The 27,023-nt window shown below is 39.8% G+C and overlaps 1 protein-coding gene across 3 annotated transcripts in view; it reads left to right on the top strand.

Moving 5' to 3' along the window:
- The window catches only part of syne1b (spectrin repeat containing, nuclear envelope 1b), a 346,051-nt gene that overhangs the window by 85,258 nt on the left and 233,770 nt on the right, over nucleotides 1–27,023 (top strand). For all 3 annotated transcript variants that reach the window (XM_061894156.1, XM_061894155.1, XM_061894154.1), the window contains exons 35-46: nucleotides 2,040–2,227; nucleotides 6,036–6,159; nucleotides 7,161–7,321; nucleotides 9,874–10,027; nucleotides 10,089–10,714; nucleotides 13,667–13,846; nucleotides 20,101–20,251; nucleotides 20,315–20,473; nucleotides 20,547–20,729; nucleotides 20,822–20,923; nucleotides 25,012–25,215; nucleotides 26,766–26,973. In XM_061894156.1, coding sequence (XP_061750140.1) covers nucleotides 2,040–2,227; nucleotides 6,036–6,159; nucleotides 7,161–7,321; nucleotides 9,874–10,027; nucleotides 10,089–10,714; nucleotides 13,667–13,846; nucleotides 20,101–20,251; nucleotides 20,315–20,473; nucleotides 20,547–20,729; nucleotides 20,822–20,923; nucleotides 25,012–25,215; nucleotides 26,766–26,973 — 2,440 coding nt within the window. The remainder of the gene's footprint in view (nucleotides 1–2,039; nucleotides 2,228–6,035; nucleotides 6,160–7,160; nucleotides 7,322–9,873; nucleotides 10,028–10,088; nucleotides 10,715–13,666; nucleotides 13,847–20,100; nucleotides 20,252–20,314; nucleotides 20,474–20,546; nucleotides 20,730–20,821; nucleotides 20,924–25,011; nucleotides 25,216–26,765; nucleotides 26,974–27,023) is intronic.

Raw genomic sequence — 27,023 nt, 5'->3', positions numbered from 1 at the left:
TCAACCACACCTGTAAAGTGAAAACCATTTCAGGTGACTAGCTCTTGAAGCTCATGGAGAGAATGCCAAGAGTGTGCAAAGCAGTAATCAGAGCAAAGGGTGGCTATTTTGAAGAAACTAGGATATAAAACATGTTTTCAGTTAGTACGTTTGTACATAACTACATAACTCCACATGTGTTCATTCATAGTTTTGATGTGACAATCTACAATGTAAATAGTCATGAAAATAAAGAAAACGCATTGAATGAGAAAGTTTGTCCAAACGTTTGACTTCCACTGTACATAAAAGTAATTAATTAGATTACTTGTCACTTGTGAGAGTAATGCCGTTATTATATAACATTGTTAATAATATATACACTGCAAACGATACATTTCATTACAGAAAAAAACAAAGACATTCAAAACAATAAGACTTGTTCGCTCAATTAAATCATTTCATCCGGTTAAGGTGACTTCTCCTCTTGTAGTAATTAATGATAGCGCCACATTGCACAGTCTAAATAATCACAACGAACGGAAATAATCCACAAAGTTAGAGACATTTTAGTAACACAGAGGTATAAAAGTCCAGTATTTAAGTCTCGTCTTAAGACCCACTTTTATTCTTTGGCTTTTAACACTACGTGAGTTGTGTGGTCCTCTGTCCTCTTTTGTCCTCTGTGTTTTTTATACACTTTGATTTTTGTTTTACTGTTTTAATTGATTTTACCCTTTAAAATAGTTTTTAATCATATTTGTTTTTATATTGTTTTTATTGGTTTTATTTGTATTTATTTTTTGTTTTATTCAGTCATTGGTGGAGCATAATATTGTTTTTTTTTGTTGTTTTTTTAATATTGTTTTTAACATGGCTGTGCAGCACTTTGGAAACGTTATTGTTGTTTAAATGTGCTATATGAATAAAGTGGATTGGGTTAGTGCGTCTGCCTCACAATACGAAGGTCCTGCAGTCCTGGGTTCAAATCCAGGCTCGGGATCTTTCTGTGTGGAGTTTGCATGTTCTCCCCGTGAATGCGTGGGTTCCTTCCGGGTACTCCGGCTTCCTCCCACTTCCAAAGACATGCACCTGGGGATAGGTTGATTGGCAACACTAAATGGTCCCTAGTGTGTGAATGTGAGTGTGAATGTTGTCTGTCTATCTGTGTTGGCCCTGCGATGAGGTGGTGACTTGTCCAGGGTGTACCCCGCCTTCCGCCCGATTGTAGCTGAGATAGGCGCCAGCGCCCCCCGCGACCCCAAAAGGGAATAAGCGGTAGAAAATGGATGGATGGATGGATGTTTTAATTGATTTTACCCTTTAAAATAGTTTTTAATCATATTTGTTTTTATATTATTTTTATTGTTTTTATTTGTATTTATTTTTTGTTTTATTCAGTCATTGGTGGAGCATAATATTGTTTATTTTTTTGTTGTTTTTTTTAATATTGTTTTTAACATGGCTGTGCAGCACTTTGGAAACGTTATTGTTGTTTAAATGAGCTATATGAATAAAGTGGATTGGGTTAGTGCGTCTGCCTCACAATACGAAGGTCCTGCAGTCCTGGGTTCAAATCCAGGCTCGGGATCTTTCTGTGTGGAGTTTGCATGTTCTCCCCGTGAATGCGTGGGTTCCCTCCGGGTACTCCGGCTTCCTCCCACTTCCAAAGACATGCACCTGGGGATAGGTTGATTGGCAACACTAAATTGGCCCTAGTGTGTGAATGTGAGTGTGAATGTTGTCTGTCTATCTGTGTTGGCCCTGCGATGAGGTGGCGACTTTTCCAGGGTGTACCCCGCCTTCCGCCCGATTGTAGCTGAGATAGGCGCCAGCGCCCCCCGCGACCCCAAAAGGGAATAAGCGGTAGAAAATGGATGGATTGGATAAAAGTGATGGGACAAAAACACAGATTATAAGGGGAATCACTATTGAGTCCAGCACAGTAGAAAGTCTGACCTGAAACTCAAAGCACACTCAGGAAATAAGTAAGAGTGGAGGCTGTTGGAGCGGCAAACCGGCAACCATTTCCCTCACCTCTTGTGTTCCCCATCTCCCAGGATGCCGTCCAACAACTGGAGAGGCTGAAGGGGACCTTGCTCTCCCTGTCTGCGGGCACTCGCAGACTCAGTGACAGAGAGCGAGCCGAGGCCAGCGTGAAGGAGATGAATAGCAGCTTGGAACGAAACACTCAGCAAGCAAAGATGAAACAGAGCACTCTGGAGACCCTGCTGACTGCCTGGCAAAGGTAAGGAGTCTCAACAAGTATTCGTCTACAGCAGGGTCGTCAAACTCATTTTCATTGAGGGCCACGTTGTAGTGATAGCTGCCTTCAGAGGGTCGCTTGTAACAACCAGTGATATTTGAATTTGATTATTACCGTATTTTTCGGAGTATGAGTCGCTCCGGAGCATAAGTCGCACCTGCCGAAAATGCATAATAAAGAAGGGAAAAAACATATATAAGTCGCACTGGAGTATAAGTCGCATTTTTGGGGGAAATGTATTTGATAAAACCCAACACCAAGAATAGACATTTGAAAGGCAATTTAAAATAAATAAAGAATAGTGAACAACAGGCTGAATAAGTGTACGTTATATGAGGCATAAATAACCAACTGAGAAGGTGCCTGCTATGTTAACGCAACATATTATGGTAAGAGTCATTCAAATAACTATAACGTATAGAACAGGGGTGCCCATTACGTTGATCGCGAGCTACCAGTCGACCGCGGGGGGTGTGTCAGTCGATCTCGAGCCAGGCTTTTTAAAAAAATAGACCTAAAAATTAGTGATCATCAATCTTCACCAAGATGTCACTTAAATGACATTCACGGTACCGGAGGGTCTTGTGAGATGACGCTGGCTGCTGCAAGATCATTATTATGAAAATATGACCGAGAGGAAGGTGAGAAACTCTTTTTATTTCAACAGACTCTCGCGCCGTACATTCCGTCAAAACTCTAAAGGCCGACTGCACATTTCCTATTTTCACAATAAAAGCCCTGCTTCATGCTGCCTGCGCTAACTAAATACAGAGTCTCGGAAAACTGGCGTGCACAAGCGATCCCTCAGAAAGCTGGCGTGCACATCACTTGTGCACGCCAGCTTTCCGAGACTCTTATTTTGTTAGCGCAGGCAGCATGAAGCAGGGCTTTTATTGTGAAGATAGGAAATGTGCAGTCGGCCTTTAGAGTTTTGACGGAAGGGACGGCGCGAAAGTCTGTTGAAATAAAAAGTGTTTCTCGCCTTCCTCTCTGTCATTTTTTCATAATAATGAACTGGCAGCAGCCAGCGTCATCTCACAAGACCCTCGGGTGCCGTGAATGTCAATCAAGCAAGCTACGGAATTTGCCGCCAATGTTTTTCTTGTAAAGTGTATGGAAGCTGGATGAATTAGATGCCAAAAACCAACCACTTTCATGTGGTATTGTACAGAAAGGACTACTTTTTTTCTCCTCCATTTGAAAATGTGGGCGTTATCATCATTACTGTCTGATTCCAATCAATGCAAGTCATCAGAATCAGGTAATACACCAACTTATATTCTTGTCTTTGTGAAAGAAAGACATCTATATGTGTTACACATGCTTGTATTATCATTAAACACATTTAAGTTGTTTACAAAAATGTCTCTTTCATAAATAAATAAATATAAATGATATATATAAATGAGGTAGATCCCCTCGAGTTGGTCAATTGAAAAGTAGCTCGCCTGCAGAAAAAGTGTGGGCACCCCTGATATAGAACATGCTATAACAGGGGTAGGGAACCTATGGCTCTCGAGCCGGATGTGGCTCTTTTGATGACCGCATCTGGCTCTCAGATAAATCTTAGCTGACATTGCTTAACACGATAAGTAATTAATCATTCCGCTGGTAATCGCAGTGTTAAAAAAAACGTTCAAAATATAAAACATTCTCATGCATTTTAATCCATCCATCTTTTTCTTTCGCACCTGTTCAAGAAGTCGCATTAATGGTCAGAAGTATTTAATTTATTATTGGTCACCTTCAGAATAACAATGTTTTTAAAAAGAATAAGAGATGCACACATTTAGTTGTTGTAATCAGGGAAAGTCCAAATAAAAGAGGAGGCTTAGAATTCTCTTGTCAGAGCGTGGGACGACACTGTACAAGGGTACAGGTCTACACGTTTCTCCTCATTGAGCTACAGTGGAGCAAAAAATTATTTAGTCAGCCACCGATTGTGCAAGTTCTCCAACTTAAAATGATGACAAAGGTCTGTAATTGTCATCATAGGTACACTTCAACTGTGAGAGACAGAATGTGAAAAAAAATCCAGGAATTCACATTGTAGGAATTTTAAAGAATTTATTTGTAAATTATGGTGAAAATAAGTATTTGGTCAACCATTCAAAGGAGTTTTTTGCTCAAAATCTCACGATACATGGCCCCATTCATTCTTTCCTTAACACGGATCAATCGTCCTGTCCCCTTAGCAGAAAAGCAGCTCCAAAGCATGATGTTTCCACCCCCATGCTTCACAGTAGGTGTGGTGTTCTTGGGATGCAACTCAGTATTCTTCTTCCTCCAAACACGACGAGTTGAGTTTATACCAAAATGGATACATGGATGATACAGCAGAGGATTGGGAGAATGTCATGTGGTCAGATGAAACCAAAATAGAACTTTTTGGTATAAACTCAACTCGTCGTGTTTGGAGGAAGAAGAATACTGAGTTGCATCCCAAGAACACCATACCTACTGTGAAGCATGGGGGTGGAAACATCATGCTTTGGGGCTGTTTTTCTGCTAAGGGGACAGGACGATTGATCCGTGTTAAGGAAAGAATGAATGGGGCCATGTATCGTGAGATTTTGAGCCAAAACCTCCTTTGAATGGTTGACCAAATACTTATTTTCCACCATAATTTACAAATCAATTCTTTAAAATTCCTACAATGTGAATTCCTGCATTTTTTTTTTCACATTCTGTCTCTCACAGTTGAAGTGTACCTATGATGAAAATTACAGACCTCTGTCATCATTTTAGGTGGGAGAACTTGCATAATCGCTGGCTGACTAAATACTTTTTTGCCTCACTGTAAATTGAATCCAGTCTCTGTTTAATTCCTTGCTTCTTGTCTGTTTAATAGATGTCCGACAGTTGTATTCAGTGTTAAAAATATTATACGGCTCTCACGGAAATACATTTTAAAAATTTGGCTTTCATGGCTTCCTCAGTCAAGAAGGTTACAGACCCGTGGGCTATACCTTTACCAAACAATCTGTCACTCCTAATCGATAAATCCCATGAAATCTTATACGTCTAGTCTCTTACGTGAATGAGCTAAATAATATTATTTGATATTTTACGGTAACGTGTTAATATTTTCACATATAAGTCGCACCAAACTATGAAAAAAACTGCGACTTATAGTCCGGAAAATACAGTTTAAGTAAGTCCAGGCAAATTCCTGAAGGAATTGCGAGTGAATGCTCCAATGTTGAAGTTGAACTGAAAGGCTAATAGAATGTAGTATTAATATAAAAATACTTTGAATGTTGGAACGGTTTGAATGTTGAGCTTCAAGCACACCTTTGATGTGAAAACCATTTGAGGCGACTACCTCTTGAAACTCATGGAGAGAATGCCAAGAGTGTACAAAGCAGCAATCGGAGCAAAGGGTGGCTATTTTGAAGAAACTAGAATATAAAACATGTTTTCAGTTATTTCACCTTTTTTTTGTGAAGTACATAACTCCATATGTGTTCATTCATAGTTTTGATGTGACAATCTACAATGTAAATAGTCATGAAAATAAAGAAAACATGTGTCCAAACTTTTGGCTTGTACCGCATAATTATATTTCGGGGCCACCCACTACATTTACACTTTATTTGACAATGTTATTTACAAAGTGTGTAAACCCAGTTAAAAATGTTCTGTCTATTATTTTTTTGTAATTTTCTGAATCATTGGCAGTCGGTTAGTCCCTGTCCACATACCGTTACCTGGCCACGTCCCAGTGGTTGTGGACCCCTGGTTTTGCACTTTTTCCAACATGCTTAACTATTTGATGGATGTGCTGCAGGTTTGAGAAGCAGCGTTCAAGCTTCATTTTCTGCCTGGAGAGGAGCGAATGCGCCGTCAATTCAGAGAGTCGCTGTCTGTCGGCCGACAAAGCTAAAGTCTGCAGTGAGCTGCAGGATTTACAGGTACGCACGCACACGCAGAAACCTACAGTAGGGAAGGGATCCATGTAGCCCTTTTTGTCGCGGTTTACCCCACAAATGAAACCTGATGAATTGAAGGGACGTTAGATGCCAGTGGAGTGTTGGATATCTTAAAATATGTTTTGTGGCAATCCCAACTTTGTAAAGTCGTCTTTTCCATCATTTTCAGCAGACTGCATTGCATTTTTTTTTGTCCTGTCCAGCTTCTCAGGCAAATCATATACAAACCCCGTTTCCATATGAGTTGGGAAATTATGTTAGATGTAAATATAAACGGAATACAATGATTTGCAAATCATTTTCAACCCATTTTCAAGACAAATACAAGATATTTGATGTTCAAACTCATAAAACATTTTTTGCAAATAATAATTAACTTAGAATTTCTGAATGACTGAATAAAAAACACAACATACATAAGTATAAAACCAGTACAAAAATAATATTAAAATAAATATGATTAAAAACGATTTTAAAGAGTAAAACCAATTAAAACAAAAAATAGAAATCAAAATTTTCAAAACACAGTGGACCACACAACTCTTGTTTTGTTAAAAGCCAGAGAATAAGATTGATTGATTGATTGATACTTTTATTAGTAGATTGCACAGTTCAGTACATATTCCGTACAATTGACCACTAGATGGTAACACCCGAATAAGTTTTTCAACTTGTTTAAGTCGGGGTCCACGTTAATCAATTCATGGTAGAGTGGGTCTTAAGACGAGACTTCAAACACTCCACTGTGGGAGCAGTTCCAACATGGAGGGGCAGAGTGTTCCAGAGCTTAGGGCCGACCACAGAGAAAGCCCCTGTCTCCCCTGGTTTTAAGTCTGGTCTTGGGCACCACGAGCTGGAGCTGGCTCATATGAGGGCGTGTTCTTCAAAATGACGACCCCACCACCCCCCAGGAATGGGAATATTTGAATTTCTTCCCTAATTTATTATATCCCAGAAAACAAATGAAATGCTTTTCCTTCCAGGCCTTGCGCTCTGAGGTGCAGACCCTCGGGCCCTCTCATGCTGAGCTGCTTTCCCTCGGGACGTCACTTTATCCCAGCGCCCCGGATGAGAGCCAGCTGAGGGAGGAGCTTGACAGCCTGCAGAAGAGGCTTCAAGTTCAGAATGAAGCTCTCCCTCGGAGGTAAGCTCATCTACAGGCTAACTAAAGGTAGGACCACATTGTACCGTATTGTCCGGACCATAAGGCGCACTGCCGATGAGCGGGTCTATTCAAGTCTATTTTCATACAAAATGCGCACAGGATTATCTGGCGCATTAAAGGAGTCATATTATGCTTTTTTTCTAAATGTAAAAGACTTCCTTGTGGTCTACATAACATGTAATGGTGGTTCTTTAGTCAAAATGTTGCATAAATGATGTTTTACACGTCATCTTCAAGTCGCTTTCTGACAGTCTCTTCAGGACACGCCGTTTTGCGGGCGCTCTTATTTACATGGCTCACCTTTGACAGTGTCAAAACTTTGTTGTAGCTGTGTAGCGTGCAATGACGGGAATGGAAGAAGTGTCAAACGATGGAGCTAACTGTTTTAACGACATTCAGACTTTACTTCAATCAATAACAGAGCAGCGTCTCCTCACCCGTGGCTCACTAGTGCGACAACAACGCCCGAAATGTGTCCCGTGAAAAACTATGTAATAACTAAAGTTCCTTGGGTTAATAATGTAAATGTTTTAGTGCTTTCATGGCTAGTTTCCTGACAGATATAAGAACTTTACACTAATTTATATTAGAAATGGCAACAGCAGAGGATGAATGTCTGTCAGGTTCAAACACTCATGACATCTATTAAACAAGACAAGAAGGAAAGAATAAAAACAGAGACAGAATTACATTTAGACTCAGATCTGAGGAGTGACATGGCCACTGTACTCTCTGTACAGTTCAGCACCACGCTCTGCCCCAAGATTGTACTCCTCCTTCTTTATTTGACTTTCTCCCCCCTCTTTCCCACAGCTGTTTCCTGAGGGAAGTGGGTCGTAAACAGCGTTGCTTTCGGTTACCGAACCGTTTCAAGAGAGTTCGTCAAATAGTTCAAAAAGAGTTCCATAAAATAGTTCAAAGAGAGTCCCATAAAATAGTTCAAAGAGAGTCCCATAAAATAGTTCAGAGAGTTCCATAAAATAGTTCAAAAAGAGTTTGTAAAATACTTCAAAAAGAGTTCTTTTGGAAGTTGGGCAGACCCTGCCATCCGTCCGCTTTGTAGTCCCAGTGGAGTTTTACGAGCATTCTTCTTGGAAGGTTTCAGCCTTTTGTCTTCTTGTCAGGAACACAATGTAATACAAAGGTTTTTTTTGATAATTTAGAAACAATTATTCTAACAATGTCCCACAACAAGAAGAAAGAGAAAAAGAAGATGATTATCGACTACGGTGTATCACGGACTACAAAGGCTGACGCGTGCAAATTTTCATGACTTATGCAGATCCCAAATACAGATCAGCAGGTACCAGAAGGTAAGAAACGTTGCTTTTGCATAATACTGCAAAGCAAAACACCAGATAATATGTCTGGACTTATACACACACCATAATAGTACTCCTATGTAGAAGCACAGTACAATCCATCAAGCGGTGTGGCTTCATAGCTTACCAAAGTCCTACTAAAACATTTTGATAGACTTTTGAGCACCGTGTGTAATGTTCTATATTTTCAATGGAACATATAAGATTTTGGTGTTGTTTACTTGAGTCATATTGCAGTCTACTCATATCTCTTTTGTGTGACTGCCATCTACTGGTCACTAGGGGTGTGGGAAAAAATCAATTCGAATTTGAATCGCAATTCCCACGTTGTGCGATTCAGAATCAATTCTAATTTTTAGAAAATCGATTTTTTTTTATTGTTTTTATTTTTTTTAATCAATCCAACAAAACAATACACAACAATACCATAACAATGCAATCCAATTCCAAAACCAAACCTGACCCAGCAACACTCAGAACTGCAATAAACAGAGCAATTGAGAGAAGACACAAACACGACACAGAACAAACCAAAAGGAGTGAAACAAAAATGAATATTGTCAACCACAGTATCAATATTAGTTATAATTTCAGCATAGCAGTGATTAAAAATCCCTCCTTGACATTATCATTAGACATTTATAAAAATGATAAAAAACAACAATAGTGTCACAGTGGCTTACACTTGCATCGCATCTCATAAGCTTGACAACACACTGTGTCCAATGTTTTCACAAAGATGAAATAAGTCATATTTTTGGTTCGTTTAATAGTTAAAACAAATTTACATTGTTGCACTCAGTTGATAAAACATTGTCCTTTACAATTATAAAAGCTTTTTACAAAAATCTACTACTCTGTTTGCATGTCAGCAGACTGGGGTAGATCCTGATGAAATCTATGTATTGAATGAATACAGAATCCTGTTAAATCGGGAAAAAAATCGTTTTTGAATCAAGAATCATGTTGAATTGAAAGAAATATTGATTTTGAATCGAATGGTGACCCCAAGAATCGATACTGGTCACACTTATCATTTTACCATGTACCAAATATAATAGCTTCGGGGGCGGTAAGCACAACCATAATTATTCCGTACATTAGGCGCACCGGGTTATAAGGCGCACTGTCGAGTTTTGAGAAAATCAAAGTATTTTAAGTGCGCCTTTTAGTCCGAAAAATGCGGTAATACTATTTTTCGTCCACCAGAATCCAGGAGCTCCAAAACCACCTCTCCAACGTGGAGCAGTTCGACCGGGACCTCTCGAAATTCTCCCAGTGGAGCGAAACCATGCTTTCCAGTCTTCACTCCGCTTCCCAAATCAGCATCAGCAACCTGCAGGCCGCCAGCACACTAGTAAAGGTAGGAGACGCGCATCATGGCTCGGGTTTGAGTCATCTGAGTCATCGCCTTCCCTTGGTAGGAGAGCCAGGCAGCCCTACAGAAGCAGGCCGCCAATAGACAGAGCTTGGTGCATCAGGCGGAGAGCCTCTGTCAGTCCTCCGAGCCTTGTGATGCGCAGCTCCTCCGCAGCCGAGCGGACAGCTGCATCCAACCCTACCAGGAGGCGCAGCACATAGTACAGCTACGCTTTGAGTGTCTGGAACGGCTGAAGAACTTCCTGCAGATGCACAGCGCGGCCGCGGGCGTGCTGCGAGATCTGAGACAGACCGTGGAGAGTGCCGGGAGCTGGGACCGAGGGCGAGTGGAGGAGCTGCAGCAGGAGCTCTCCTCCATCGTACCGGACGTCTGCCAGCTGGAGACGCTGGCCGTGGTTTTGGACGGTGCTCTCTGCAAAAGTCACCTGCACATGGGCGCCGAGGAGGGGTCTCGCAGGTCGTGCCGCGTGCTGGCCGATTCTCTCAGCGCTGAGCTGGACGTGGTGAGAAACCTGCTGGGAACCAAGCAGAGTGAAGCCGAGGCTTTGGGCGCTCTGTGGACGTCCTTTAGGCAGCGCAAAGAGCAGCTGCTCAAGGCTGTGGAGGACGTTGAAGAAAAAGCGGACCATCAGAGCTTCAAGGAGCCAAGTCTTCTGTCCCTGCAACAGAGGTAACATCAGCATGATTTTTGCAACCAGAAAGATTTATTCATAGAGCACAATTTGTACAAAAGGCAATTCAAAGTGCTTCACGAAAAATTACAAAAAGGCAAAAGTGAAAATATAAAGTAATCATAATTCAAATTAAAATCAGAAAATAAAATCATCATAGAAGCAATCATAATTGTTATCATCAATATCAAATAGATATCATCAAATAGAGTAGATTAAATACTTTCAGTTGTTATATGCACAATGAAATAAAACTGTTCTCAGCCCGGGCTTGGTGAGGCCCCTGTCACATCTTCTGGAAGACTATTCCGGGGTTTAGGAGTCTAAAAGTGAAACACAGCTCCACCATGTTTGGTCCTGACTCTGGGCAGCAGCAGGAGACCACTATTTGAGGTACTTAGAAGATAGATAGATAGATAGATATATAGTACTTTATTGATTCCTTCAGGAGAGTTCCTTCAGGAAAATTAAAATTCCAGCAGCAGTATACAGAGTTGAGATCAATTTAAAGAAAAAAGTCAATAATGGGGGTTTAAAAGGAAACAAAATAGAGAAATATTACAAAAAGAATAAAAACAATGGGAATAACAATATAACAGTAAAATAAGAATATAACAAGACAGAACTCAAGATTGTTAATATGGTTCTCAATTGTCAGTAGGAGACCACTCCCTGAGGTACTTTGGACTCAAGATTGTTGATATGGTTGTAACATGTGAGGAGGAGACCACTCCCTGAGGTTCTCAGACCTCGAGATGGTTCGTAGGGCTCTATTGTACCAAGAAGAGACCACTACTTGAGGTACTCAGAACTCAAAATCATTAATATGGTTCTAACATGTCAGTAGGAGACCACTCCCTGAGGTTCTCAGACCTCAAAATGGTTAATATGGTTTTAACATACCATGAGAAGACCAATAATTGAGGTACTTAGAATTCAAGATTGTTAATATGGTTCTATCATGTGAGTAGGAGACCACTCCCTTAGGTAGTTAGAACTCAAGATTGTTAATATGGTTCTATCATGCCAGGAGGAAACCACTCCCTGAGTTTCTCAGACCTCGAGGTGGTTCATAGCGCTCTATTGTACCAGGAAGAGACCACTACTTGAGGTACTCAGGACTCAAGTTTATTAATATTGTTCTAACATGTCAGTAGGAGACCACTCCCTGAGGTACTTAGAACTCAAGATTGTTAATATGGTTCTATCATGTCAGAAGGAGACCACTCCCTGAGGTTCTCAGACCTCAAGATGGTTCATAGGGCTGTATTGTACCAGGAGGAGACCACTACTTGAGGTACTTAGAACTCAAGATTATTAATATGGTTTTAATATATCAGGGGGAGACCACTCCTTGAGGTTCTCAAACCTCAAGATGGTTCACATGGCTTTAACATACCAGGAGAAGACCAATAATTGAGGTACTTAGAATTCAAGATTGTTAATATGGTTCTATCATGTGAGTAGGAGACCACTCCCTGAGGTACTTAGGACTCAAGATTGTTGATATGGTTCTAACATGTCAGGAGGAAACCACTCCCTAAGGTTCGTAGACCTCGAGATGGTTCATAGGGCTCTATTGTACCAGGAGGAGACCACTACTTGAGGTACTTAGAACTCAAGATTATTAATATGGTTTTAATATGTCAGTAGGAGACCACTCTCTGAGGTACTTAGAATTCAAGGTTGTTAATTGGTTCTATCATGTCAGTAGGAGACCACTCCCTGAGGTTCTCAGACCTCAAAATGGTTCATATGGCTTTAACATACCAGGAGAAGACCAATAATTGAGGTACTTAGAATTCAAGATTGTTAATATGGTTCTATCATGTGAGTAGGAAACCACTCCCTGAGGTAGTTAGAACTCAAGATTATTAATATGGTTCTAATATGTCAGAAGGAGACCACTCCCTGAGGTTCTCAGACCTCAAGATGGTTCATATGGCTTTAACATACCAGAATAAGACCAATACTTGAGGTACTTAGAACTCAAAATTGTTAATATGGTTCCAACATGTCAGGAGGAGACCACTCCTTGAGGTTCTCAGACCTCGAGATGGTTCTTAGGGCGTTATTGTACCAGGACCCAACCCAGTGTTCTAGTGGTTAGAGTGTCCGCCCTGAGATCAATAGGTTGTGAGTTCAAACCCCATACCAAAGACTATAAAAATGGGACCCATTACCTCCCTGCTTGGCACTCAGCATCAAGGCTTGGAATTGGGGGTAAAATCACCAAAAATAATTCCCGGGCGTGGCCACCAGTGCTGCCCACTGCTCCCCTCCCCTCCCAGGGGTTGAACAAGGGGATGGGTCCAATGCAGAGGACACATTTCACCACAACTAGTGTGTTTGTGACAATCATTGGTACTTTAACTTTTAACTTTAAGGAGGAGACCACTACTCGAGGTACTAAGAACTCAAAATTGTTAATATGGTTCTAACATGTCAGGAGGAGACCACTTCCTGAGGTTCTCAGACCCCATGATAGTTCATATAGCTCTAACATACCAGGAGGAGACCACTACTTGAGGTACTTAGAACTCAAGATTGTTAATATGGTTGTAACAACACTCCCTGAGGTTCTCAGACTTTGACATGGTTCATATGGCTCTAACGTACCAGGGCTTTATAGTGCAGTGACCAAAGCACTGGACTCATAAGCTTGTATTTCCTGGTTCTCGTCAGGACTGGAGCAGCAGCATTCCGCTTTACAGCTTGTTTAGAAAACTCAGTGAGAAGGCCTTCACACGAGTGGAGACAAAGGCATGGATTAGTCTTTCCAAGTCTGATTTAGACATTATTCCTCTGATGTCGGCAATGTTTTTAGGTGGTAAAAAGCTGCTGATGTTATTGACTTAATGTGGCTGTTATAGTTCAAGTCTGAGTCCATTATTACCATTATTAAGAAATGACGTTAGGACTACAAATAGCATTATTTTCTCCTCTGTCAGGCTGCGCTTCTTCAATCAGCTGGAGGACGAGCTGGAGTCGCACCAGCATGAGGCGCAGTGGCTGAGGGACAAAGCCAACCAGCTGGCCCAGAGAGATGCAGAGTTAGCCGGGGAGGCGCTGAGAGAAATCAGCCTGCTGGACAACACCTGGGAGGACACCAGGAAGCTTATTACAGAAAGGTACCATAGCAATATGTTTGCATCCATCCACTTTCCATATCTTCATTAGGGTCACAGGTATGCTGAAGCCTATCCCAGCAATCTCCAGGCTACCAAACACAAACAGAATAGGGCAATTTTGAACAAAGGGCGTTCGAGCATATCGACAAGGCTTCAAGTTCCTTTTAAATGACTCGTAAAGTTAAGCACATCTCAACCTTTTTTTAGTGGTGTACCCCCCTGTGAACATTTTTTTAATTTAAGTACCCCCTAATCAGAGCAAAGCATTTTTGGTGGAAAAAAAGAGATAAAGAAGTAAAATACAGCACTATGTCATCAGTTTCTGATTTATTAAATTGTATAACAGTGCAAAATATTGCTCATTTGTAGTGTTTTTTATTGAACTATTTTGAAAAAAGATAAAAATAACAAAAAAAATGTGTTGAAAAGTAAAGAAGTGATTCAATTATGAATAAAGATTTCTACACTTAGAAGTAATCATCAACTTAAAGTGCACTCTTTAGGGATTTGTATAGAGATCCATCAGGATTCATCAACTTAATTCTAAACATTTCTTCACAAAAAAATAAATCTTTAACATCAATATTCATGGAACATGTCCACAAAAAATCTAGCTGTCAACACTGAATACTGCATTGTTGCATTTTTTTTCACCGTTTATGAACTTACATTCATATTTTGTTGAAGTATTATTCAATAAATATATTTATAAAGGATTTCTGAATTGTTGCTATTTTTAGAATATTTTTAAAAAATCTCAGGTACCCCTGGCATACCTTCAAGTACCCCCAGGGGTACTCGTACCCCCATTTGAGAACCACTGGACTAGAACAGTGGTTTTAAACTTTTTTTCACAAATGACCACCTTAGAATGCACATGGAAGTACCACCACAATGACCTTCATTAAAATGCAGTTGGCTAGTAAGCCTAAATATTCTATAGAACAAGGCAGAGGTTGTATTTAACAAGTATATGTCATGTTTTGGCCACTGCAAAATTACACACAATTTAAATTATATTTACTTAAGTCATTCTTTGGTGTACTTCTATATCAGGGGGTGTCCACACAGCTACTTTTCAATAGACCAAGTGGAGGGGATTTACCATATTTTTCGGATTATAAATCGCTCCGGAGTATACGTCGCACCGGCCGAAAATGCATAATAAAGAAGGAAAAAAAACATATATCCAATCCAATCCACTTTATTTATATAGCACATTTAAACAACCAAATGTTTCCAAAGTGCTGCACAACAATATTAAAAACAACATTCACATACTATCCTGAGTTCCACCAATGACTGAATAAAAAAAATATAATAAATAATAATAAATAAATGCATATAAAACCAATATAAAAGCAATAGAAAATAAATATGATTAAAAACGATTTTAAGGGTGAAACCAATTAAAACAGTAAATAGAAAAATCCAAATTTTAAAACACAGATTGTAACGGAGGACCACACAACTCACGTAGTGTTAAAAACCGGAGAATAAAAATGGGTCTTAATACGAGACTTAAAACACTCCACTGTGGGAGCAGTTATATATATATATATATATATATAATAAAGTTATATATATATATATATATATATATATATATATATATATATATATATATATATATATATATATATATATATATATATATATATACCGTATTTTCCGTGCTATAAGCCGCCCCGTGTTATAAGCCGCACCTTCAATGAATGGCATATTTAAAAACTTTGTAAACCTATAAGCCGCACCGGGTCATAAGCCGCGCCCCCGCTGCGCTAAAGGGAATGTCAAAAAAACAGTCAGATAGGTCAGTCAAACTTTAATAATACAAACCAGTGTGCGAATGTGCAATCACAACAATAGTAACACTCAAAATATTGCAGAGCAATAGCAACATCAATAACTCAACTTTGCTCTAACGTTGATGTCACAGCACACAAAATAAACATTTAAAGCTCACCTTCAGAAGTTATTCCTCATCCATAAATCCCTCGAATTTTTCTTCTTCGGTGTCTGAATTTAAAAAATGGGCGAATACGGCATCCAAAATGGCGGGTTCCGTCTCGTCGAAGTCATCAGAGTCAGTGCTGTGTTGTTGTCCGGCAGTTCCATGAATCCTGCCTTCCTGGCCGGATCTTTTTTCAGCTATCTTGTTTTTACAATATGCGTGGAAAGTAGCCAGCTTTTCTTGAAAGTCTTTTGGCAGTTGCTGTGAAATAGTAGTCCGTGTGCGGATGGAGAGATTGCGTCTTTTCATGAACCGGAAACACCAAGAAGCACCACCTTTAAAATCATCCAAGTGAAGTTCGCTTGCTGGCGCTGTTGCCTTCATTGGAATAGTGATGGTACTGACACTTCTGATTGCTGCTCTCTGCTCGAGTTTGTCCTCCAACTGTTGTCATCTTGCTTTGTTCCCCCAAACTCTGTGTTGTCTTCTTTACTTGGCGCAGGTCATCTTGTTGCTTCCTCCACCTAAGCACCATTGATTCATTTATGTTCATTTCTCTTGCTGCTGCTCTATTTCCGTGTTCTTCTGCGTGACTTATTGCCTTGAGTTTGAATTCTGCGTTGTACGCGTGTCTTTTAGTAGGAGCCATTTTGTGGTCGTCTTTACAGAAACACACAAATTAAATGAATCGGATTAGCCGCGCGCTTCTTCTTCTACGGGGGCGGGTGCTTACCTTGGCGGTTGCGTACCGTAGAAGAAGAAGCGCTTCCTCTTTCCAGGTGGGCGGGCGCTTACCTTGGCGGTTGCTTACCGTAGAAGAAGAAGCGCTTCCTCTTCTACGGGGAAAAAAGATGGCGGCTGTTTACCTAAACTCTATGAAAATAAATATTCATATTAATACATATATAAGGCGCACCGGGTTATAAGCCGCACTGTCATCTTTTGAGAAAATTTTTGGTTTTTAAGTGCGGCTTATAGCGCGGAAAATACGGTATATATAACAAAGTAGGAAAAAAACTTATAAGTCGCACTGGAGTAAAAGTCGCATTTTGGGGGGAAATTTATTTGATAAAACCCAACACCAAGAATAGACATTTGAAAGGCAATTTAAAATAAATAAAGAATAGTGAACAACAGACTGAATAAGTGTACGTTATATGAGGCATAAATAACCAACTGAGAAGGTGCCTGGTATGTTAACCTATCATATTATGGTAAGAGTCATTCAAATAACTATAACTTATAGAACATGCTATACCTTTACCAAACAATCTGTCACTCCTAATCGATAAATCTCATGAAATCTTCTTCCTCAATGTCGCTTCTAAACAACTCTGCCAACTCCAAAGGTATGCGCCGCTTCCTCTTGTCCTTTTCTGCTGCATATTTCACTACGTCCAGCTTGTAATCTGCAGTACATGATTTCCTTTTCGGTGCCATTTCTGTTCAGCCCTTCTCAGTTTTTATAAGTTACCGCCAACGATGAAATGATCCATTTTAATAGCTACGTCAGTAGCATATAGCATATAGCAGTTAGCATTCCATGACCCACAATGCACTTCTGTCATGACCTTCCCCCGCCAAATTCTTATTGGTTGACGGGTGTGTGACGTTTGCTGACATTTTCTTCGTCTCTTCCGCGAATGATATAAATAATATTATTTGATATTTTACGGTAATGTGTTAATATTTTCACACATAAGTCGCTCCGGAGTATTTATTCCACCCCCGGCCAAACTATGAAAAAAACTGCGACTTATAGTCCCTAAAATGTGGTACCTCATTCATATGTATAATTTTTATTTATTTATTTATGAAAGAGAGGTTGTCAACAAATTAAAGGTGTTTAATAATAATACAAGCATGTTTAACATTCCTTTTTTTCAAGAAGACATGAATATAAATTGGTGTATGACCTGATTGTGATGACATGCATTGATTGGAATCAGACAGTAGTGATGATAACGTCCACATTTCCAAATGGAGGAGAAAAACAGTCCTCCTTTCGGTCCAATACCACATGAAAGTGATTGCTTTTTGCCATATTTTTTGTCCAGCTTCCATACTCCTTTTATACACTTTGCAAGAAATATATTGGCGGCAAACTCCCTAGCTTGTCAGCTAGTGCACGCCAGCTTTCCGAGACTCTTATTTTGTTAGCGCAGGCAGGATGAAGCAGCGCTTTTATTGTGAAGACCGGAACTGTGTAGTCGGTCTTTAGAGTTCTGACGGCAGGTACGGCGCGAGAGTCTGTTGAAATAAAAATTGTTTGTCGCCTTTCTGTCGGTCATTTTTTCTTAATAATGATCTGGCAGCAGCCAGCGTCATCTCACAAGACCTCGTCTTGGTGAAGATTGATGATCGGTAATTTTTAGGTCTATTTTTTAATGCCTGGTTAGTGATGGACTGACATACCCTCCACTATCGACCTCACAGACACCCCTGGTCTTAATAGACCCCACACGGCACAGTTTGAGAATCACTGGTCAAAAAAAATATTTCTCAAAGCAGTTTGTTCATTTGTCTAAGGTGTGTTTACTCAGTCGGCTTAGGTCTGGCAACATGAAGGTGCCGACACTAACAGCGTACTCGCTGCAGCGCTGTCTTTGTTGGTCGTGTGATGGGTGATGAGCCAAGAAGACGCCAGCGAGGAATCGTCGAACAAAAAGCTTAATTTGTTTCAGCGAGCTTTAGACTGGAACTGCAGCTTCCAGGAGAAAGAGTATGGACCTGGTTTCTCTTCTGATGTCCTCTCAGACCAGTGTCCTTAAATACCTTTTACACGAAGGCCTCCACTCTTTTTAACTCTAGCCTTGGAGCTGATTAATTTCTTGTTTCACTCTCTTCAACAAGTCAACGCTAAAGAGATTTCAGACGGTACAAAATGCGGCTGCCAGAATTTTGACAGGTGCACCCAGAACAGCCCATATCACCCCAATTCTATCCAGTTTTCATCGGCTTCCACTTAAATTCCGCATTGAGTTTAAGATTTTAGTCCTGACATTCCGTGCGTTGCATGGTCGGGCTCCTTGGTACAGCACTGATCTGCTATGCCATTTCTCCTCAGGACCCATTCTCCTATATTCAGGCTAAAGATCCCCAAAACTCGTTCGAAAACCTGTGGAGACCTGGCATTCCAGGCTATGGCTCCCAGATTCTGTAACAATTTTCACCAGTCCTTTTGTGATATTGACTGTGTTGCAACTTTTAAGAACCATTTAAAAAGTTCTCTTTTTAGTAAAGCTTTTAGTTAATGCACCTTTTAACTATCATTTTTAATCACCTTTGTATCCTTTTTATGACGTTGCCCCATGACGTTGTTTTAATGGAATTGTTGTTTTACTTTACCTATGTTTTATACAGCGCTTTGTGATTTTATCTGTGAAAAGCGCTTCATACAGGCGGTTTAGCTCGGTTGGTAGAGCGGCCGTGTCAGCAACTTGAGGGTTGCAGGTTCGATTCCCGCTTCCGCCATCCTAGTCAATGCCGTTGTGTCCTTGGGCAAGACACTTTACCCACCTGCTCCCAGTGCCATCCACACTGGTTTAAATGTAACTTAGATATTGGGTTTCACTATGTAAAGCGCTTTGAGTCACTAGAGAAAAGCGCTATATAAATATAATTCACTAATTCACTAATACAATTTATTTACTTACTTATCTTACTTCCAAGACTTATGTTTCCTTTAATTGAGAGCCTCAGTGATTATTTTGTTATGTTCGCAAAGTAATGAAAAATCTTGAATCAATGGTACGTTGGAAGTAGCTTTTTCCATGAAGCTGAATGTTTGTACAGTAAGTGTCTGTACTTAGTACACACCAGCTGTTTGATTGTGACATCCATCTCAGTTGTAGTTTTCATTGCCCGATTTGGAGGTGTTGAAATCACCATGTAAAATTGCTGATCCTAATAGTAGCCTGTCCAAGGCAAATGCAATCTATTTCTCCTGATCGGTTTGAGTCGGTTGAACTCGGACCCCTATCTACTCCTACTTGTGAGGGCTTCCTACCAAAGGTTGCTCATGTCTTTGCACTTCCTCCTGTTGCTATTTTTTAAGAGTCCAACTTCCTGAGAACAAAAGCCACAGCTCTCTAGAGAGCTTGTGATGGACCTCTAAGCCCGAAGCTCTCTAAGGGTATATATTTCCTTAATAGGATTACTCTCTGAAGGATTCTGTGACCAGATACAAATACATGCCAGCTCACAATCATATGAGAAAATGGTACACGGTATAATTGACCTCAGTTGCACATTGTTGCATATAACCAGGTTCGCATCTTCTTCTCTCTTCACTCCACAGACAAAAGCAGTGCAACGTTCTAGCCGAGCTCATGCGGGAGTACCAAATGCTTAAAACCTCCATCGGCAGCGTGAGGGAAAGCACCGAACACCTCGTGGATATCAGTTCTGCTTTGAAGGACCACGAGGAAACCAAGAGATCACTAAGCAAGGTCTGATCATATCGAACGCAATGACCACCGATTACAAAGACCCACTCAATGCTCCATTTCTAGCATGAAGCTGTGAAGACCGAGATGGCCAACAAGAAGCATGAGCTGGACCAGTTTTCCTTGAAAGGAAAACAGCTGGTGATGGAACTGAAGAAGGTGCCGGAGTGCGACTCACAAACAGTGAAAAAGGACATGGAGACGGTTGTGGACCATTGGCTGGATGTATGTCAACAAAGCCAGCGTTGGGGAAAAAGTACATTGAAAATGTCCAGTAATGCTTGATGCTGTCACTCAGGTGACTGAGAAGCTGGACGACAACCTCCATCACCTCAACCAGAGTCTAAAGTTGTGGGAGGACGTGCGACAAATTGCTGATGACATCGATGGCTGGACCGGCAGCTGCGTGTCGGAACTGAACGAGAGTCTGAACAACTTCAACGACAGTCAGAAGGTCTCCGTGAGGCTTTCTGAGCTGCAGGTATTCACCCAATCCTCCCACATGCTAGGAATTTTAGGATTACCTGGGTCGATTCCAACACTGCTAACCAAACTGATGCTTCACATCAACAGGCTCAAATAGGTGAGAAGGAGGTTAGGCTTGAAAACCTGCTGGGCAAAATCTCAGAGCTGAAGAAGAACACTGAAAGTCTGGAGACCCCTCCTAAACTGCAGGTATTTTACAAAACACACAAGCAGTGAAGTTGGCACGTTGTGTAAATTGCACACTGCAAAAAGTCAGTGTTCGAAAACAAGAAAAAACTAAAGCTGCTGCTGCCCCTGCAACCCAAGCCCAGATGAGTGTTAGAAGATGGATGGATGGATTATTACACAGAGAAAAAGTTGTATACACGTGTTATACATCATTCTCATAGTAATAACAGTTGTAAAGTGGCTTGGGCATTTTATAAGGACGCCTTGGTGCCGCCATTTTTGGCTGACAGAGCCATACAAGCCAAATATTTTTAAAAGAATTTCCGTGAGAGCCATATAATAATTTTTTTTTCAATCAATGTATTTTATTTCGGCAATCTTCACATAAAACAAAGAACAACAACAAGAAAAGAAAACAAAAACAAAAAAAACACTCATTTGTGCAATGATTGAGCCGAAAGGGTGTAGGTTGAAGCAACGCTTATATAAACCTACCCCATCACAACAAGAACAAGGTTCAAAATATCTAAAACATGCTTCACTTATATTACTTTTTTTTTTTTTAAACAATATATAAGCAACATATATGTAGCACACGTCTCATATACACAGTTTAACATTTAAATCAAACATATACATTTGTACACTTATATATATATATACACACACATATGTATATATATATATTATATATACACAATTCATTTAAATTCCATATAAAGTGGTAATATATACATTTTAATATAACCTATATGTATAATTATGAAATCATAAATTGTATTTATATACATATTATATATTATTGTCTTTCTAAAACAATGTTTGCTCTTCTTTCTTATATTTACTAATGATAAATGATTTAAAAAGCTTTTTAAACTGGTCTATGTTGGTGCTGTGTTTTTTTCATCCTTTAAACAGTTCCATATTTTAACCCCTGCTATTGTTATACTCATTCGTTTCTGCGTTGTTCTACAATATTGGATCTTAAAAAGTAGTTCTCCTCTTAAATTATAATTCCCTTCTCTTTTTTAACACTGAATACAACTAAATGCGTGCATTTTTACGAAAGACCAACATTGTTAGAGTATAATAAGTCTTGTCACTTTTAATAACACTGTTATTCTGAGGCTAACCAAAAATAAATAAAATACTTCTTACCATTAATGCGACTTCTTGAACAGGTGCGGTAGAAACCGGATGGATGGATGAAAATGCATGAAAATGTTTTATATTTTGAACGTTATTTTTGACACTGTGATTACCAGTGGAATTATTCATTACTTATCGTGTTAAGCTAAGATTTATCCGAGAGCCAGATGCAGTCATTAAAAGAGCCACATCTGGCTCTACAGCCATAGGTTCCCTACCCCTGCTCTAATGCATGGTGAATATAATGCAGTTGTTGTATTGAAGTGGGAATAGCAAACTTCTTGTTGATTTTAGTTTTGGGCGGTCAGTGGATGAAATATAGGGCTAACTGAGACCTACGTAGTGTTTTTTGTTTCATGTTTCTACGACATTCCTACTGGAAGTTACATACAGTTTTGTCTGTGTTTTCTTCCTAGGGGGGCGCTAGAGCCAATTTAGAGTTTTGGGGGTTATTTTTTTGATTAGATCCAAATTTTCGCCAGTCCTGATGTGTGTGTCAAATTTGGGGAGTTTTGAAGCATGTTAAGGGGGTCAAATTACAGCTCAAAGAGGCGGCGGTATAATAATAAATAATAATAATAAAACCTTAGGGATTCAATAGGGTCGTTTGTCCCAAAGGGACATTAAAAATACAAAAATGAGAGGTATTTTATTTGAACTAAGCAAAATGATCCACCTATAGAACAAGAAAATTCAGCTTGTCAAGACTTTCCCTAACAAATCAAATGACCTAACCCCAATGAACCAAAAACTACCTTAAAATAAGTATATTCTCACTAATAACAAGTGCACTTTTCTTGGTAGAATAAAAATTGAGATCTTTTTGCTCAATATGTTGAAAATACTCTTTAATGAAGTAAATGCTAGTGCCATTATCTTCACATAATGATATGCGCTCGGCATCATGATTTTGTTTTTCATGCTTGAAATAAGAAATTATTACTTGAAAAAAGTAGTGAGTGTTGATGATACAGCTTTGCAACACTTGATATTTGAGTTTCAAGCATGTTTTACTCAATATAGGTCATAAAATATCAGCTACAAGCTATCTTCCTGAGATCATTTAGGAACAAAGCCCTTAAAACAAGTAAAACACTCTAACATACAATCTGCTTAGTTAGAAGAATGATCTTATCAGACAAAAAAACAAGCAAATATTAGCCTTATTTGAGATATCTAAGCTTACTTAGAGTCACGGCTGAGGATTTGGGTATGGATTGTTTTCCCGAGGTGCAAAGCGATTGGACCGGACACGACGTGAAGGTAATGCCATATTAATTTTATTCAAAGAAAGGAACAAACGAAAAGCGCTCATAAAAACATGACTATGAAAACAAAAACTAGCACTACGGCATGAATAACAAAAAACTTACTTTGAATGAGATATGGGCTTGCCACAGATTCCAAAAACAATTTGAAATGTGGACTCGTCAGACCACGGAACACTTTTCCACTTTGCATCAGTCCATCTTAGACGAGCTCGGGCCCAGCGAAGCCGGCGGCGTTCCTGGGTGTTGTTGATAAATCCCATCCTTATTGGTGAATGACTGAGCATTTCATGTAAGCATAGAGCAAGGATGCTTAGGGGGTGGTAGAGGGTGATCGAGGGTGATGTCGCCAGGCTGACTACCTGGCAACTGTGGCTTAAATAATACTGTGGTGAGGGACCAGGTGCGTGAGTCAAAACGAATCAGGTGTGTGACATGACAGGTGAAACTAATGGGTAACCATGGAAACAAGACGAGGGATTGAAAAACAGGAACTAAAAAGAGTCCAAAAACCAAACAGGACATATCTTAAACAAAACATGATCTCAGACATGACACGTAGACTTCAGTTTTTGCAGTGTAACAAACAGAATACAATCATTTGCAAATCCTTTTCAACTTATATTCAACTGATTAGTCTGCAAACACAAGATATTTCATGTTCACATTGAGAAACATTTCTTTTTTGCAAAAAATCATCAACTTAGAATTTAATGGCAGCAACACATCACAAAAGTTGTCACAGGGGCATTTTTACCAGTGTGTTACATGGCCTTTCCTTTGAACAACACTCAGTACATGTTTGGGAACTGAGGAGACACATTTTTGAAGTGGAATTATTTCCCCATTCTTGCGAGATGTACGTCTTAAGTTGTTCAACAGTTTGGGGTCTCTGTTGTGGTATTTTAGGCTTCCTAATACACCACACATTTTCAATGGGAGACAGGTCTGGACTACAGGCAGGCCAGTTTAGTACCCGCACTCTTTTCTATGAAGACACGCTGTTGTAAAACGTGGCTTTGCTGAAATAAGCAGGGGCGTCTATGAAAAAGACGTTGCTTGGATGGCAACATATGTTTCTCCAAAAGCTGTATGTACCTTTCAGCATTAATGGTGCCTTCACAGATGTGTAAGTTACCCATGCCTTGGCCACTAGTACACCCCCATACCATCACACATGCTGGCTATTATACTTTTGGGCCTATAACAGTCCGGATGGTTCTTTTCTTCTTTGGTCTGGAGGACACGTTGCCACAGATTCCAAAAACTATTTGAAATGTGGACTCGTCAGACCACAGAACACTATTCCACTTGGCACCAGTCCATCTTAGATGAGCTCGGGCCCAGCGAAGCCGGCGGCGTTCCTGGGTGTTGTTGATAAATCCCATCCTTATTGTTTGTCACTTGTGCCAGCTTTTTTGAAACATGTTGCAGGCATCAAATTCCAAATGAGCTAAAATATTTGCAAAAAATAACAGTATGTTAATAAGTATGCCAGTTCGAACGTTAAATATCTTGTCTTTGCAGTCCATTCAATTGAATATAAGATGAAAGGGATTTGGAAATAATTGTATTTTGTTTTCATTTACCATTTACACAACGTGCCAATTTCACTGCTTTTGGCTTTTGTACATTCTGGTGTGAAAAACATCAACAAGCGAGACCCACTCACCCTGCTTTGACCCACCACAGATGCTTGAGAACGACCTAAGGAAGAAGATGGAGTCCGTTCAGAAGCTGCACGAGCAAGCCATGAGAAACCTGGTGGACTTCAGCTCTCAGAAGAAACTTCTGGAAGACTATATTTCGCAGATGTCAGCTTGGCTCAAGGGTATGGAGGACTCCTTGGTGTCGTCTCCGGTGGGTTCGGATCCCGAGGACATCTGCAGAGTGAAGGTGCGGAAATGTGAATTTTCCCCGAAAATCCGCGTTTTATACATTTATTTTGGTGTTGAAATATCACTTCCACTTTCACTTCAAGTCGATCAAGTTAGTTAGGTAACCATTTAGCTGGCTTTCTTGTAGTTGCCTCCGTTCACTCTCCAAGCCACAATGTTGATGACTGACCACTTTGCTGCTAGATATGTGGATGATTGCCATCCCAACACTGTTAGATGGAAACGCTTATAGTTCTAGAGCAGAGGTGTCAAGTCAAAGTGGTTTTCACCGAGTGCCACATCGCAGTTGTGTTTGGCCCCAGAGGGCCGCTTCTAGAGTGTCCGCCCTGAAATCAGTAGGTTACTGCTTTGCACACTCTTGGCATTCTCTCCATGAGCTTCAAGAGGTGAAATGGTTTTCACTTCACAGGTGTGCTTGAAGCTCATGGAGAGAATGCCAAGACTGTGCGAAGCAGTAATCAGAGCAAAGGGCGGCTATTTTGAAGAAACTAGGATATAAAAACATGTTTTCAGTTATTTCACCTTTTTTTGTGAAGTGCATAACTCCACATGTGTTCATTCATAGTTTGGATGTGACAATCTACAATGTAAATAGTCATGAAAATAAAGAAAACGGATTGGTATTTTGTCCTGTACTGTATATTACCCAAGGGGGCGTGGCTACAGGGTAGATTTGCCAAGTGGGAAACGTTTTCTGATTTCTTTGCATGCATCTTATAGAATGTTCAATGCTAATAATGTTAGTAAATGATTTAGTAAAACTGATATGTTACATGACATGGGAGATGTGAGTGTCAAAAAGACAGCCAAAAGAGGTTGCTAGATGAGAATAAATCTAAAGGATAGAATAGAATAGAAAGTACTTTATTGATTCCTGGGGGAAATTCAGCACCACAGTTGTCTCCCCATAGACAATAAACACTTGGGTATTTTTTACATGAGAATAATATAAATTCAGTCAATTATACCGCATTATTCACATGTGAATAATATAAATACAGTGTATTATACAGCATTATTCACATGTGAATAACATAAATACCGTCTACTATACAGCATTATTCACATGTGAATAATATAAATACAGTCTATTATACAGCATTATTCACATGTGAATAACATAAATACTGTGTATTATACAGCATTATTCACATGTGAATAATATAAATACAGTGTATTATACAGCCTTATTCACATGTGAATAACATAAATACAGTCTATTATACAGCATTATTCACATGTGAATAATATAAATACAGTGTATTATACAGCATTATTCACATGTGAATAACATAAATACAGTCTATTATACAGCATTATTCACATGTGAATAACATAAATACAAGGTAAAATATAGTCTAGAAATGCACCCAATTGTAGGACATGTTGTCTTGATTTTCAACAAAAACATTTTTTGGGGTGTGCGTGGCAGCACTTTGTGCTGATATAAATGTTCCCTTTTTTCCCCAAAGGATGCTCACATCCTTGAAGGTGCAAATAGGTTTCACAGGTGTATGTTTTGGTGATGTTTTCTTTGTCTGCTTTTAGGAGCTACAGAAAGAGCTGCAAAGCCAGCAAGGAAGTATCGACTCCACGAGAGAAAGCCTCAACAGCCTGTGTAGGAAATACCCTTCGGAGGAGCTTTCCCGCTTGGGTTCCGCACTCACCGAGCTCATCAAGACCTACGAGTCTGTAAACCAGGTCTCGTCCAGGACTCTGGCCTCACTGCAGAACGGTCTCCAGCAGCAGTTCAATGGTGAGGAAAAGTCTCCCAGGAAATCTTCAACTCTTCTATTTCAAGGTAAA

Source organism: Nerophis ophidion, linkage group LG03 (genome assembly GCF_033978795.1).
Source record: "Nerophis ophidion isolate RoL-2023_Sa linkage group LG03, RoL_Noph_v1.0, whole genome shotgun sequence".
NCBI classification, from domain to species: domain Eukaryota; kingdom Metazoa; phylum Chordata; class Actinopteri; order Syngnathiformes; family Syngnathidae; genus Nerophis; species Nerophis ophidion.
This window is presented reverse-complemented; position numbering and strand designations above follow the sequence as displayed.